Genomic DNA, 15,942 nt, shown 5'->3' with positions numbered 1-15,942 from the left:
CAGTTATTCTGAGCTAAGCAGGAAGGCAGCTGCTCTTGTATCTTAAAATCCCCTGTAGTATGAGGGGCAAAATAACAGATAGGAGGTTTTGAATTCTCCTCTTTTCCCTACCACACGTACGTAATTATCATGTGCTTAGACGAGGATTTGTAGTGTTCTGCAACTAGATCGTAACAGAAAAGGGAACTGAATGAAACCTACAGGCAGAGCATTGAGACATGGGCATCTGCTCTATCCTTGTATTATTCCTGCATGATGCTACTTCCATCTGGCAATGGTTCGGGTAAATCTGTCCGTCTGATCCACATACAGGCTCCCCATCATAGCCACAGTCTCGCGAACACATGCACTGCTCAAAATACTCATCCTCCAAGCAGCCAAAAATGTTATTGCAAGGCCCAGAGTGAACAAAGCCTGAAAAGTAAACAGAAACATCCAAAGCAATATTTCTGCATAGCATGGGGAAGGGGAAGATGGAGCGGCAATTTTCTTCTCTTTCTCTGATGTAAGTTTTCATGTTGAATTCCCTAAGACTTCTCATAGGAATTTACAAACTTGGTAGAATAAAAAGCTCTGGGAATAAAGCTGTCTTTCCAAAAGAACCATATTGCAGCAGACTGCAGGTATAGGATAAAGCAACTATTTTGTATGACACAGAGGACAGAAAGGAATGTATAGCTTCTGGGGAAAGTTATTCCTTTCACTGATGCATGAAATCGTTCAATCTTCCTACAGTTAACTGTGGAACTCTACGGCAAGATATTTTAGAGAAAGAAAACCACATTGCATTTTAAAGAGTTGTTACCTTTATGTCTATTAACACATCTCACCTTGTGCAGATTCTTCCAGAATTAAACATTATCTCTTGCCTCTGAAGTAAATAATAGTCCCTGTGGTGACTGAAAAGCAGGCTACATTGGTCTGTTTGGCTGTCATAAGTCTAATACTCTATCCCACAAACCTTTGTAAAACTTCCACTAACACAGATAGTGAAATAGAGCATTTTTCTAAATACACTTTTGAGTTCTGAACTCCTGGAAAGTATGTCTGCGGGCTCCATTTTCCAAAAAAATCTGCTTGGCTTTGGTGCAACTTACCAACCCATTGGCTAGCTGAGCTTTCCACCTCATTGCATGTTGGCCCATCACAGAGCTCCCGAGCCAAGGGACTGTTTTCACTCACGTTGTAGAAACGAGTTGCTTCAAAAGCTGCAGGCCAGCAAGAATGAGAAATCACAACTGAGCCTTATGCCTAGAGCTCTAATGCTGGAGCTCAAAAATCAAAGGAAAACAGGCACATACCTGGCTCATAGTAATCATACACTTTGATAGGAACAGGAGCTGTTTTCCCAACTATATGCTCTCTGAAAGCTTGAAACTTTACACAGGTCATGCACTGGCTAGGAATCTGTATGGAATTACGTAAAAGACTCATTGTAACAAAAACTGCACTTTCAGTGAAGAGAGAGACAAACACAGGCAGCATGTGCCCCTAATGCAACATGCTGTGCTTGGGACACGTGGGGGGAATGAAGGCCCCTCCAATACTAGGTATAGAGACAAAGATAATGAATAAAAGCCAAACAGGATGAATTAATATATGTGATACTTTGCTGTCCTTTGAAGCACATATTTGCCATACAACGATGTCAGAAAGTCAAACCTGAACCACAAGCTGTATTCTCTGGCTTACCTACCACCACTCCTGTCATCAGCCAGCTTGCTAATGCAACTAGCTGACAGTTTACTGCTGACGACCAAGCCAGGAGAGAGCTCATCTGCCACTCTCAGGTACGTGCTGACATCTGAATTAGACTGCATTTTTACTCTGTCCTTCTAGCAATGCTAGTTGTACCTGAAGGTGAGATTATTTTGAGGCAAAATCTAAGTGGTACCTGCCCAGAAATTCTATATGGGCTGAAGCTAATCACCTGCCTCTATTATGCTTTGGTTTCCAACCAAAACCACACCACCTACCTGCCTCAAAAGAGGCTCAGGACAACTGGCCAGGTAACCTGCATGGTAATCCTCATCTGTGAGGGACCACGAACAGCAATGCACTGATCTACGCCTGATCCACCGGTCATTTGCCTTTCATTGAAAAGCAACATAATTATAAGAAACAAAGTCATTACCTCATCAAAATAAAAAAGGACTTTTCTTCCGTCCACTTCATATCTTTTTAATCCAATTTGCTTGTTCATCAATAACTGGGGAAAAAAATCAACAGGTTTAGTTTCATCTCATTTTATAGAAAACAGTTTGAAATTAGAGAAGAAACATTTTAGACTGCTTAGAAAACTGATCAGAGACTAAAACCCAGGGATTTCTTCTGCTGAAAAAGGATGTTTCAGTAAGAGAGAGGGGAAATGCGAAGAGGATTGCAGTTGCTGTCATACAACTGAGGAAAAAGCCATCTCTTCTTTTCTGTGACCTGATGAGGAATGCTTTCCAGGTGCACAATGCTGAGTGTTCTTCCTGGTCCCTGGTGCATTTATCTCCCTCAGACTATGCCTGGCATATCCTCCATAATCTAATTGAATAGCTCCCAGATTGTTTTCAGTACCAAGGATCAAGCAAGACCTCAGAGACCCCAAAACACTCGATAAAGTCTCTTATTTACACTCCTTCAGACCGCCAGGGAATCATGCTGCTGGATCACACCGGGTATTAAAGGTCCCCTTCTCCCACCGGCTGAAAAATCCAAAACATTCTTCTGCCAGGAAAATTAATCCTTACATTTGAAAAGAGCAGCCATTTGAAAGAGCCCTAGGCATCCTCCCTTTTGACGAATGGGGTCAGGCCAGGCCTCTGCTACTCATCTCTCTCTCTGAGGCCCAGGGATATGTAATTTGCATTGTACCAGTCAGGCCTACAACCTACCTCCTTTTTTTTTTATTTATTGGGACAATCTGCATATCTTGGGAGTAGCAGAACACAATCTAAGAGTACTTCCCACATCTGGGGTGCTACCGCCTCTAATCTACCCCAGCCCATCTACCCCCAAGGGCCCTCGTTTACAGAATTACTGCACCACCTCAGAGAAACTAGTAACTATCTCCCTGGTACAGAATGCTAACGAATCACCACCAAAATATAAATGCTATCATCTGATATAGTTCTACAAAGTTTTATTTTAAAATTTCCCAAAGAGTTACTCCTAGGATTTTTCATATTTGGAATACTAACATCTCAATATTATAATGACTGTCATGGTGTATGTACCTGATCCGTCGATCAATCATTACTGTTTTGATAAATTGTATTCAGAATACATTTACCATGTGAAAAACATTTAATTCAGAAGCTGGGGAGGATGATGGTCTGTGGAAAAGGACTCCTGTGTTTTAATCCCAGTTTGGGGAGCAGAGTAAGGGCCAGAGCAGATACTTTAATTCTGTTCTCCAAACTGTCCTATTACTTTAGCCTCTGTCAGACAATCCCGTTTGTGACATAGGGATAGTATTTCCTTGGTTTTTTTTTTTTAAATTTTCTTAAGTTATTTTGAGATCTTAAAATGAAAACTCTGTGGAAAGGAGAACAAAGCATTATTATTATTATTATTATTATTATTATTATTATTAATTAGAAAGAATGACATGAAGCAAAAAGCATTTCTACTGAAATTTGCCCAAACCTGCTACCAACAGCTTTAACTGTGAATTTTTTCAGCATAGTGCTTCTAGTTGTAAAACCCTGCACACAGCTTCCTGCTATTACTGTAACAAGCAAAGGAACATGTGTTTAAGTCCCACACAATATGGAAAGGGCCAATTTAATTTGTCCTTATAATTTTAGGGGCCTGATGGTGGCTGTTATTACTCAGCAGTAGATGGCTGCAGACAGTCCTTTTATGAGGGCTTGGAGAGGCTGGCGCCACCGGGAAATGCTCAGCTCAGCTAAAGTTGCATTTTTCTGGTGAAGCTTGATATATACCAGCCTGTGGTGACCTCCTGACCTTGTCGACACCCAACATTATTAGAAGGATTTGTGGCTGCACAGCCAGGGGGGCTGCCCTCAACGTGCAACAGAGCATTCATTAACCATCACTGCCCCGGAGCTGCACACGGGGCCGCGCCGCGCACACTGCTCCCTTGTGAGGGCAAACAACAAACAAGGAAATCTGATTTACGGCCCTGCCCCTCCTCACCGGGAGGAGAGGGAAACGGCTAGGGTAACAAGAAAACGCAGCAGGGGGAATGACAGGGCTCTGCTGAAGGTGGTGTCCAAAATACAAGACAAAACTAGTACTGGGTCTTCAGTGGAAGAATTCCATTTTTGTCAGCATGATTTGGATACACATTTGATGGCCGTGAATAAATCACAGGGGTTGTTATCTGCATCTTCACTGCCTACCTATATATATATATGCTTGGGCTTTGTCCCTACATTTCATTTTTACAGATGCAAAGGGTTTCTGCAATAAGAAAGATGGAATTCAGCTCTTCAAGGGGAACATTCCCCCTTGATGATGCAATATCCTTCCCAATTTAGCAAAGTCTCCTGCTGCCCAAAGGAAGTAATTCTGTTCTAGTATGGAAATGGACTGCCCACTGCTGAATCCCAAGTGCAGAGTCCCTTCTCCAAACCGACACACCAATTACTTAGTCTTTTGCCCAAAGAACTTTCAAAACGGTGGGTTTTGAACCAGCTCTTTTGTGTCCGACAAGCACTGAAGAAGTATGCACTGCACGAAGTACCTGACGTCCTTCTGAGATTTGCAAGGATGTAACTCGGATCAGCTCTGTGCTGCAGGAGCTCAGCCTTCCCACTTAAGAATCAGCTCCTTTTCCCATTAAGATAGGGGAGAAAGGAAAACAAATCACCTGCTCTTCTATGCCCAGAGACCCTAACAGATGGGGCTACACTGGGACTCTCTTGCTTCTCTACCCATAGAGGCAGGAACACGAGGTTCAGACAGGTAGGAAGATGCCAGAAGGGAAAGCACAACCACCTCATCTGCTTGGTGCTAGAGAAAGCCTCCTGTGCTGGAGAGCTCATTCAGCATTGAGATAACGACTCTCGTGCAGCAGCAGGGCAGCTTGCTCTTACCCTCTGGCTGCTTCCATCCAGGCGAGGTTCAGGGATGTGACAGAAGGGAGGAAGGGTACGAAGCTGACACATGATGCTTCCCAGAGATTGATTCATCGATCTGACACAAGCAGCGTGGGTAAATCTCCCTGTTTCTCTGCTCTAGTTTCCACATGCCCAGTGGTTGTTTCTGATTTAGGAGTGCTGACCAGCACCTGGCCAAGGAACTAGGCAGTGCTGAGGCACCAGCAAGACGGCACCGAATGTGACAGAAGAATCTCTGAAGCTATGAGAAACCAAACATCAGAGGCAGGCTGGTGTCACAGAGCACAAGGATTATGGCAACACACTAGAAGACAAGACAGAATAAGAGGTACTGGAAGCAAAAGTGTTTTGAAACATTATACAGCTAGTCCATTGGGGAACCAGAATCAGAGTTTCCTTGCAGAGTGGCTATCCTAATGTTAATCATATATTCACAACTGTCTTCACTGTTTCCTTTACTTAGAACAGGTACAACATGCCCTGAACGCAGGGTAGTGTAAACCATCAGCACAGCACAGGAGCAGATTGCTGCATGTAGCAGCCTTTTAGTAGTAACTAAATACAAAATAAGCATGTTTGGTTTACAAGTCTTTATCTGGGACCCCTGTCTGGCCCAGCCGTGTCAACGAGCCTCGTTCCAGAGCACAGCTGCCTTGGCAAAAAGGAAAAAAAGTTCAGGGACTGAAATGACAGAAGCTACACAGTCCCTTCTCACACAGGAGCTTATGGGACCTTCTCGGGACTCAGTCTAGAAACTCGTAACTCTGTCCCCTGCTGAAACTGGTAAAGGAGATATTCACTGAGTACAGCCTGGACAAAGGGAGCTCCTATTTCTGTAGTTTCTTCTTAGCTCGCTTCAGGAAAAATAAGTACAGGGATTTGCTACTTAACCTAACAAATTTTCTGTTTTTCTGTAATGAAACCCCCCTTTGCACTCTTTGTTTCAATTCTTTCCCTCCCTTTACTCCTCCTTTTCCTCTGCTGATAAAACATTCCATGGGTTTAACACCATAAAGATATCCTGTTGTTCTCCTCCTGTCCCATTTTGAGTTCTCAGCCTAAGCCAGGTTTCCATCCATATTTTTTCTGCCATTATTTATATAAATTACTGTGAAAGAGAACTTCTTTGAAAACAGTACAAACCACCGTCACTCTAGCACCTTCAGCAGGAGGAGACAAAAATAGCAACCAAACCCACTACAGGCCCCCTCACCTAATTTTCCTCCTTTCTCTTACCACAGGGATACTGGAGACCTCCTACTGGTGGTCTTGCCTCATCTGAATAGCCATATTCATTTTGTTGCACCATTTGTTGCATGTGAGAGAGAATATCACACTCAAAGGTCAAGAGGCAAAGAAAAATTGATGCATTTTACATGCATGCACTTGAAAACAGAATTCTCAACATGCAGCTAGTGAACAGATATAAAATAACTTTGATATTTCTCTTTACAGGAATAATTACATATCTGATCAACACACATCTCCGTACAAAAGTACTCCAGCGCAGCTCCCAAACACTGGAAGGATGCAACTCTCTTCTCAAAGACTAACACACAAGTTTCTCTGGCTTCAATGACAGCCCAGGAGACTATCTGACAGCAGATTTTGACATGGATTGTAAACCCCTGAAGAGGAACATATTGGTCTCATTTTCTCCAAGAAAATGCAATGGTGTTTATATTATAAATTAGCCACATCAAGTGAAATCCTAGAGAAGACAAAGCAATGTGCACTTTCCCTTGAGTTAGGATGTCAAATTAAACTGCCTGGTCTTTAGTATGATTCTGCTTTAAAATCCTTTCCCCAAATCCCTCCCCCCCCAGTATAACGATGATAAAGTTATTAACAGAAGAGATATTTTGGAAGCAAAATACTTTTTAGCTCTTTACCAGTTCTCAAGGATGCAAGGGTTCTATACCTCTTTTGTTACATAGTCCTTAAAAACTCTTATTTGCAGCATAAAAAACACCAGTGAATATGCTGTAATGCTTCCACAAAACATAAAGCAAAGCTAAAGATTACAGTTCATCTCCCCTAGAGGGCTGGCTGGGTAAGAGGCACATTCTGTCCACCTCAGTTTGGCTTGCAATAAACATGATGTTCTCCCAGAAGAAAGAAAGAAAGAAAAAAAAAAAAAGGAAAAAAATTCCAAGACACAGAGCCTCCAAAGAAATGGAATCCAGATGTTGGAGATAACACAGCCCACTAAGAAGCCATAAACAGCTCCTGTTAGAGCACATTTTCACTTCAGCATTTCCAAATGGGTCTCATTTAATTACCGTGCACTGTGCTCGGTAATAAACCTTCATTTGGCCATGTTCGGTAAATTTGTTAATCTTGCTCAGAACATCTGTTTACTCATTTCAGATAAATGCTTTTTGACAAGTGAAATCTCCCGCCCCCCTCAATTTGAATTGCGCCTTTTTGGACAGTGCTCTAACATCCAATGGCATTTGCTTCCTATTGCTCCCCAGAGGGAATCCCTGCCAATTAGAGAGCCAGGTCCTGGCCCAAGATCATGCCTTGCACTCCCATTACAGCACCTTACCTGCTCTAGGCTCTCAATATCCGCACGAAACCCTGAGAACAACGGCACTTCCAAGACAGCCATGTTAGAAGATCCAGAGTGCAGCCATCTTCCCATGAGAACAAAAAGAGAGAAAGAATGAAAACAAACTCAGGATCCAAGATAACAAATGGTACATGGACAACCCGGGATGGAGAACAACTGAAACAAACTTCATAGGGAAAAAAGTTAAAAGGATCTACTCTTCTTTGAAGGACTTGTTGAAAGCCACAGTCTACTTGGCTTTACAAAATCCTCTTTTCTGCTTTTATTCAACAAAAATTAAGCCCAACTCACAGAGGGCAGAGATGTAATACATGTCCAGGCAAATGGAGGCAGAAAAGCAGAAGGGAGGATGTAGTCTCCTGTGGGGCTGCTTGCCTCATTTTTCAATTATCACTGAGAAAATGCACTTGGTAAAAGGGAATAACCCCTTGGAGTAGAAGAAACTTCTGTTCTTTCCTAAGTGGAGGGCTGTAAATGGACTGTGGTGTAAGAGGAATGTTACTTCCCTATACCAGGCAGAGTCATTCAACCCTGGGGTTTCATAAACGGCCATTTCCCTCCAGCATCTAATTGACACCGAGAACAGCGTCTTTGCTAATGAGTCAGCAACCTCACTCTCTAGTTACTAGTGTTAAAGAATTCACTGCCTATATTGTCCTCTATAATATCAATGAAGACTCCAGAAAACCACTGAAATTCAGAGTTGTTACTGCTGAAGTGTGCATAAAAAAAAAACCCAAAACACAGGAAGGGATGGAAAGTTTATTTGGGCCATTACAAAAGATTTAAATTTCTTGCAGCATGGCAGAAGAGTTGACATCGTAACAAAGAAGCTCCTGCTAATTCCAGAACAATGCTCCTTTTCTCTGCATTCACATACAGTCAGCTCTAAACTATCCCTCCTTGGCAGCTTACCTGCTTGCTCTTTAGTTGCACCACAAAGACAATGAGCTTGGACCCAGGAGGGCTTATTGCTCATGCCCAGCACTGAGAAAACGCAGTACGCAGCTTCCAGGATCAAATTTGCCAGATCTGAACTGGCTCCTGCAGGGCTACTTGGAGGCCTCTGTATGGAGACCTCCACAGCTAGGGCGGGTGTGCGAGTTTGCCGAAGCTCCGCACGGAGCCAGCCTGGATGTAATGCCACACCCAAGCTCATACGCCCACAGTAGCATGAGACGGTCTGTGGACAGAGCCAGTTGGCTCTGTGTAAGACAGTTGAAGGCTGACAGTCTCCCAGAGACATTAAGCCTTGTTAATCCTGATCTAACTCCATGCACCATACTCCCTAAGAAATCCTGTAGTACCCCTTTACCTGCATTTTTCCCCGCTCTCTATTGTAACAGTCCTCTATTTCCCATACTGTTTTCTCCCTAACTCCTCAAAAGTGCCCCAAGGACTTCACTGAGCAGGACAACACTTAAAACAATTGCATTCTGAAGAACACCCCCAGCTCAAAATATTTCAGTTGTCATCCTTAGATGCACTCCTCCATTCACATTGCCTAAATAAGATGATGAAGGAGTTAAAAGAGCATCATTACAGGAAGAAGGGGAGGAAAGGGAAGATTTCATTTGCTTTTGTTTTCTTTCCAAGCAATCAATCTCCTTGGACTGGGCTTCCTCTCACATTTCTGTCTTTGCTCCAGCAATTCCCAGGGCAGAAGTTTCAGAAATAACAACAGAAAGGTTGTGCTGATGCAGGGCAGCCTCCTTAGTTACAGGCATCTTCAAGGGGCTGGCACGACTTTGGAAGCCTACCTCCCCAATACAAGCTGCAACGCTTCGGCAGGGGGAGAAGAGGTTGAGAAAGTGATACTGTGTTATACACAGCCAGGCTGACCCTAGCAAACTTTGGATGATGAGTTTGAGTTGCTCGTCACTGGCTGTTGTTACTGGAGGGAGGAAGAGTTCAACTAGGCCGAAAAATGCCTGGCCCCGGATTTCACAGGCTTGTGGCAATCGGAGGCAATGCATCTGCCAGCAACATGGCCACACGAGCAAGGGGCAAGTGTGTTGACAGAGATAACAAGATCTCGTCTTTGGCTGGAGACACAGCAACTGTTTTCAGGACTGTAGTCACTGTATTGGCATTGCCTCTGCAGGAAGGAAGGAGACAGAAACTGATAGGGGAGGGAAAGTTTTCCATTTCCATGAATTACAGCTGACTTCTGCTGTTTCAGTTCAGTGAAGCTGTAGCCCCCCCACCTGCCATGCTCCTGGTCACAGATATGCAGAATAGTTCGGAAATTCTTGGGAATGGTTTCTTCTGTTATACAGTAGGATGCTGTAAGCCCTCCTTATTTACTTTGGTTATGGCTTTCCCTCTTTTGGGCCAACCTTCCAACAACCTCCTTAAAACCAAAACATTTTGTAAAGAGATCAGCAGCCCCTGATAACTGCAGCAGTACTGACGTGTTCAAGCGAAACATGTATGTGGATTGAACGCAGGTCAGAAACTATTCTTGCTGCTGTTTGTCTACAGGCAAGCTGTTTTCTCTTAATATCTTAAATTTCCCAATCTGTAAAATGAGACGGAACTGCTAATGTCTTTGCAAAGTGCTTTGAGAGCTATGAATGAAACTTCTGGAGCTTTAGTATCATGGCATCTTCAAAAATTATTTTAAATTTCTTTATACAAAGCAAGGAGATAGGCAATGACCTTCAGAGAGCTTATTAACAAATATCTGCATATATTGTGCCTTTACCATAGATTCCAAATTCATACCATGGCAACAAGAATCTTCTGTTAGGTTTTTGGTATCCAAAACTGAAGAATAAACAACTCAAACATCAAAGTCAAGTCAATAATATTTATAAAACTATCGACATGCTTAAGATATTAGTTAAAGAGTTGAAATTACCTAGCTTTTTCGGCTTTTACAGAAACCCTATTACTGAAGACCTAGAAAATAATCCAGAACTTTTCCACCTGACACAAGCAAATGACATCCAATTTGTCTTCTTCAGGTTTTGGAGAGGCAATAATGAAACTTAATGATAAAAACCCAAGGTGTTGCCCTCTTTATAAATTTTGTTCTTGTTTCTCTACCTTTGACACATACTTAGCACTAAAATTATTAACGCCAGCAGACAATGCTTGTGAATGTCCTTGCAATACCTCTGTCCTACAACCCACAATTATGGTTGAAGTTCTGCATTCTGCATGTCAGGTGTCCTGTCTTACGCTGTGTGAGATACGGACAGTGCAGCAAGACAGAATTTGGTATTTTTCCTGTATCAATGAATGTATCAGTACAGATGTGATCAGCAAACTAGATGGTCTCTGGGAAACAGGCAGGACAGGATGCAGACTGGCATTTCCTACCTAGTACATGTCTCCAGGATGACTTTGTATTCCTGATGGTCCTGATCTGAAGCTGGGTCATCATCATCCCCCAGTGCCCTCTCTCTGTGCAAGGCTTCAGAGCGATTCTCATCTGGAGAGACAGACCGCAGGAGATTTGGAGCTTGAAGATGCTGCTCTGACTTTGGCTCCTTCAGGTTAACCAGGAGCTGGAAAGCTGGTTTGGCAATAGGATCAGGTACATTGTAAGTGACATCAATCTGCAGCAGAAAGGGGGGGGGGAACCAAAACAAAACAGATCAGGGCAGTTTATCAGACCCCAACATTTCACAGCATCTACAAATATTCCCCAAAGACCAGCATAAACACCAGATCTCTTCAGAGAGAGGAAATGGCAGGCACAGAGGCAATAGAGGCTTTGCAACACAGTTATATATAGGTAAAGCTATACCAGAGCAGATTCACCCTAGTACAATCACATTTACCTCTATGAATTAAAGCAATACCACTTTATACAATTACTTTGAGAGAAATTCAAAGTGTGACTCCTTCCTCATAGCAAACTGGGATTCAAAAAGTAGTAAACAGACTGTGAGTTTAGAGATCACCTGCTCACATACTTTCTCCAGCCCCATGGCAACTTTACCTGCATCAGACAGCAGCCTTCACCCTTGGCACTCACAAACAGCCCCGTTGGAATACTGGGGATCTGGGGAGAATCCACAGTTAAGACACAGACAAGACATGGCACTCAGAACGGAAATTAATATCAATTTTAGCTTTATTCTGTACAAAAGATCCTTCCAGTTACAAAGGAGACTGCAGAAGTGAAGTGAGTATGGTTTACTCTTTACAGCCACCTGCATTTAACTGGTAGAAACAAGCAGCAGCACAAAGCAAGCATCAGGCATTACTTATGGTGAAAAACGCCTTTGAGTGCTGCCTCCTTCACATCAGAGCCCAGCCATAAAACCCCAGAAAGTCCCAAGATCGCATAGTGTTTAACTTGTGCTTTTACCATTACTGAACTTACCTGAGTTGTCATTCAGTACCCAAATCACATCGATCGCTTTAAAAATTTGGCTACATAAACAAAAAAAACACCTACCACTGCAGTCTGGAGGACTTTTTTATTCATCTTGTTAAGCTCAAATGTCTCCTGGTAGTCTAGATTAGTAGAAGCCAAGGAAATGGTAAGGTTGACTCCTCCAACATAAGAAAGGATAGCATATTCAGCCAGAGCCTGCAGGGCTACACATGTGTCCTAGGGATCAGAAGAGGGAGACAGCAGAATAGTGAAGAATACAGGAGCATAGCAAACTCATAAACAAGCACTGTGCTGTACAGTCATCAGATTCTGGTAGCAGAATCTTCCGTCTTAATTCAGGTAGCAAGAGAAATATCGGGTTTTGTTCACTTTTGCTGTCAAAGGCATCTGTAACGACAAAGTCTAGGTTCCTTTCAAATTGTCAGTCCGAGAAGGAAACAGTGAAGAGCACTGGCAAGGTTTTCTTCTTACCAGGACACAGACAGTTTCTGTCTAGACTCTAGATGGAAACTGCATTGACCATTCCTGAATCAATTGATTTCTACAATTGATTTTGCGTGCATTGAAGCTACCTTTTTCAGAGGCAGCCCACCTGAGTAGATGAGAATCCTCCAAGAGCATTCCTTTGCTGTGAAAGCCATTTTACTACTGGGAGCGCAGAGGCCACATCTCCGAGGAGCGTGTACGTCAAAAGGGCATAAGATGTCATTTCCACTTCTGCAGAAACAACTGGGGGGGGGGCGGGGGAATAAACAGAAAATCAAAATACCATCTAGAATTGAGAATCTGGACAGGTCTAGAGATAGTTCTGTGAATATTCATTAACTGAAAAATTAAAAAAAGTTAAGAGTCTGTAGAAGTAAACACAGGAAGAAAAAATGAAGTTAAAAGATGTCTGCACGCAAGATGCATCATCTTCGAAAGATATCTCTGCTTCCAACATAAGCTCTTTCCTTCACACAACGGATAACCTTCTTTCTGCTTGATTGTACCCCATAAGTAATTTCTCTCCCACTCCAGTTCTACTTTGCTGCTGCCCATACTGTATTCCTGTCCTAGAGATCTTCGTACAATACCCAGTTAGATCCCTCCTGAACACTGGTGCACCCACATTGTATTAGAAGAGTCAATGGCTTTAAGTGACTTCAAAATTATAGCATCATTCACTGTTGATGTGGCTTCGATAGTTAAAGTCCAGGAAATGAGCTGAAATGCCAGTGACTGCCAATAAAAGCTGGGTATACAATCCCTAGGTCCATTTGAAAATACAGAGCTAAACGGCTCTAAAATTAAATGTTTTACTTCTCTCGGATTTCCATTTCAAATGAATCCTCCCTGATGGAATCCCATATGGCTCTCGCTCTTCTGTATCACTGTCTTTGTAAAACTGGAATGAAAAATGGTGGGAGAGCTGGGGATGAAAAGACAGTCCTGTCTTGACCACATCTAGCTCTGTCTCCCACTTGCTCTTAACCAGCTCTTTCAGCATGACGTCACCTGCCTTTTATGAGCTCTCATTTCATCCGGACCCTGCCCTGACTGCCATTTTCAGAATACCTCGTATTATACAAACAGTTCACTGGAATACATGCAGTCAGTGGCCTGCTGTTGCAGCCCGTTGCCCTATCTCTGTCTTTGCAGTACAAGTACCCGATTGAGAGAGACCGTCATTAAATCCCATGAAGGTATCTTCATCAGTAACAAGAGTTCCCGTCAAGCTCCAGTGTGTAAAGCCATCTAGAAAAACAGGACAGGGGAATACGTATGTTATTATAGCAGGACTGCAGCTAAGCCTCTGTATATGGGAAAAATAAAATTCTACTTTTGCATTGGCTCAAAGAACAGATTCATGCCCTGAACTGCACTGTCCCTCCTTTTAGACAAGCATCCCCCCGGCAAGAGGCTCCCTTTGCAATTACAGAGATAGCTCAATGTGACGAATTAGGTAATTCTTGGATTTTGGATTAAAATACACCATCAGGGAATGTGACGTGTTACAAGGCAAACTCTGTCGTATTGACAGGAAAGTCAGTGCAGAGCGTCTGGTACGCTTGCCTTCCTTCAGCATCAGCTGCATGCGTGGAGCTAAGGTGCTCAGCCCTCTCTACAGAGAACCAGGAAAACTCTTGCCTTACAAAGTCAAACTGTGCCATGAGAAAGACCTCATCTCACGGGCTCTATCCTCTCCAGTAACCCAAATATATCATTCAAGTTGCAAGGGCTATTTGCTTGTTCCTGTAAGAGGATTGCCAGGCCAGGGCCTTGCCAGATTGGACCCAGGAGCACAGTACCTTGTGTAATAGCCATGCTGTTCATTTTCCGCAGCGTCACAGCAGCAGAGGGACTGTGTAGCAGTGTCAGGGCATATGCAGTCAAGGCAGTAGTGTAGGGGTCTTCTGCTGAATACAAGTTGGACTCTAAGAAGAGTTTTGCTTTGTCAACAGCTGTTCTTTCTTCCTATATTTAGGGGAAAGAGCCCAGACATATTACCAGCCTCCATATCTCAGAAGTTAGAATCACTTTATTTCTCATGACTTTGTGTCCATTAAAAAAAAACAAACAAGGAAAGATGCAGTTTGCTCTCTGCAGAATGACACTAACGCTTTCCTTTCCCTAAGAAAAGCCGTGCATCACAAATTCAAAAAAAGAAGCAAAACAGCATAGCAAGAATGATCTAGACTAACACTGACACACATTCATTCCCTCTAAAGCTGAAGAAATTTCATGCCCCTGCAAGGCAGCAGATGAACAGAGCAGAAGCGAGCTCTCTACTGTATGTTTGATTGTGTTCCTGACACTCTGGAGCGTCTAGCAGACGCCAGAGGATAATAAAGGCCAAGGTTCCCAGGGGTCCCTGCAGCCAACAAACATGTTTTATTAACTCCCTCAATGACCTCACCATGTAGGAACGTGGCTCTGATAATTTATAGAAACAATTTAATTGGACTTGATGTAATTTGGTTTCCTTTGATTTCCTTGTGGCATTAACCTTCCCCTTCCCCATTTCCTAGCTAAGATCATTAGTAACACTTGCAAATCTCCTCTAGGAAAACCATTAGATCCACATAAACTGCACTTCCAGCAAATAAAAATGCTAGGTCTGCCTTGACGCACAGCAGCCCAGAGAGAGCATCGCATCACTTCTCTGGGGGGAGACACTGCTGACAGGGAGGCAAAGTTACTCCTTGAGCGTTTGAGCATTTTCTAACTTTTTAAAAATCCACTCCAACAAGAACTGGGGGCTAGGGGCTCCCTGTTTGCAATGGCAGCATGGTCTCACTCTTCAAGCTCTACAGGAATGCCATCAGAAGCGCGAAGATTATCACAGCATTTCTGAATGGGTACTGCTGTTTGCACTGGCTGTTTCAAAGTCTCCATAAACTCACTGGGTTTTGCCTGAATAGGCAATCCTTTTGTCTGAGTACAGATCACCAAGACAGGCTGCAACATCCACTACACCTCCTGTTCTAATCTCCCAGTTCCACCTGTACAGACCTCATCACCACTCTTTCCCTTGGCTGTTGAAAAGCAAACGCATTCGTGACTTGCTCAGCACATCTGCAAGTGGACATTTTCCCAGTCATAGTTAGTGGCAATGATTAACTATGATGTTATCTGAGCATCTCCATCCTAGTGAACTTGCAGGCAGGCAAAAATACAACAGAGGAGAGGAGCACTGTTTTTACCATGAGTTTTAAGAAGGAATCTCTAAAATGCCAGTTGTACTGGAAGCGATTATTTTTTTCTACTTCAAAAATTATGCAGTGTAATTGCATGTTCCTGCGTAGCTATTCTTTTTTCTGTAGTTTTCCTGTTCTGTCTCATTACAAAGAAGAGAAACATTTTTCTCCAGAGTCCTCAATCCAGCACATTACAGGAGTGCAGCTCTCCAAAGATACTGTAATCTAATAGCAGTAGCATTTGGCCACTGTAGCAAA

At 43.0% G+C, this 15,942-nt stretch overlaps 1 protein-coding gene across 1 annotated transcript in view; it reads right to left on the bottom strand.

Annotated features, from left to right (window-relative positions):
* Nucleotides 1-15,942, bottom strand: part of CPAMD8 (C3 and PZP like alpha-2-macroglobulin domain containing 8) — a gene marked incomplete at its 5' end in the record, with an annotated part of 58,252 nt that overhangs the window by 10,735 nt on the left and 31,575 nt on the right. Inside the window, 11 exons of the mRNA XM_082331310.1 lie at nucleotides 202-414; nucleotides 1,098-1,208; nucleotides 1,302-1,407; nucleotides 2,135-2,209; nucleotides 7,627-7,714; nucleotides 10,978-11,216; nucleotides 11,603-11,665; nucleotides 12,065-12,220; nucleotides 12,597-12,733; nucleotides 13,655-13,741; nucleotides 14,296-14,461. Coding sequence (XP_082187436.1) covers nucleotides 202-414; nucleotides 1,098-1,208; nucleotides 1,302-1,407; nucleotides 2,135-2,209; nucleotides 7,627-7,714; nucleotides 10,978-11,216; nucleotides 11,603-11,665; nucleotides 12,065-12,220; nucleotides 12,597-12,733; nucleotides 13,655-13,741; nucleotides 14,296-14,461 — 1,441 coding nt within the window. The remainder of the gene's footprint in view (nucleotides 1-201; nucleotides 415-1,097; nucleotides 1,209-1,301; nucleotides 1,408-2,134; nucleotides 2,210-7,626; nucleotides 7,715-10,977; nucleotides 11,217-11,602; nucleotides 11,666-12,064; nucleotides 12,221-12,596; nucleotides 12,734-13,654; nucleotides 13,742-14,295; nucleotides 14,462-15,942) is intronic.

This window comes from Platalea leucorodia (genome assembly GCF_965183815.1).
Source record: "Platalea leucorodia genome assembly, chromosome: 21".
NCBI classification, from domain to species: domain Eukaryota; kingdom Metazoa; phylum Chordata; class Aves; order Pelecaniformes; family Threskiornithidae; genus Platalea; species Platalea leucorodia.
The sequence above is the reverse complement of the archived record's forward strand: the minus strand, read 5'-3'. Positions and strand labels throughout refer to the sequence as shown.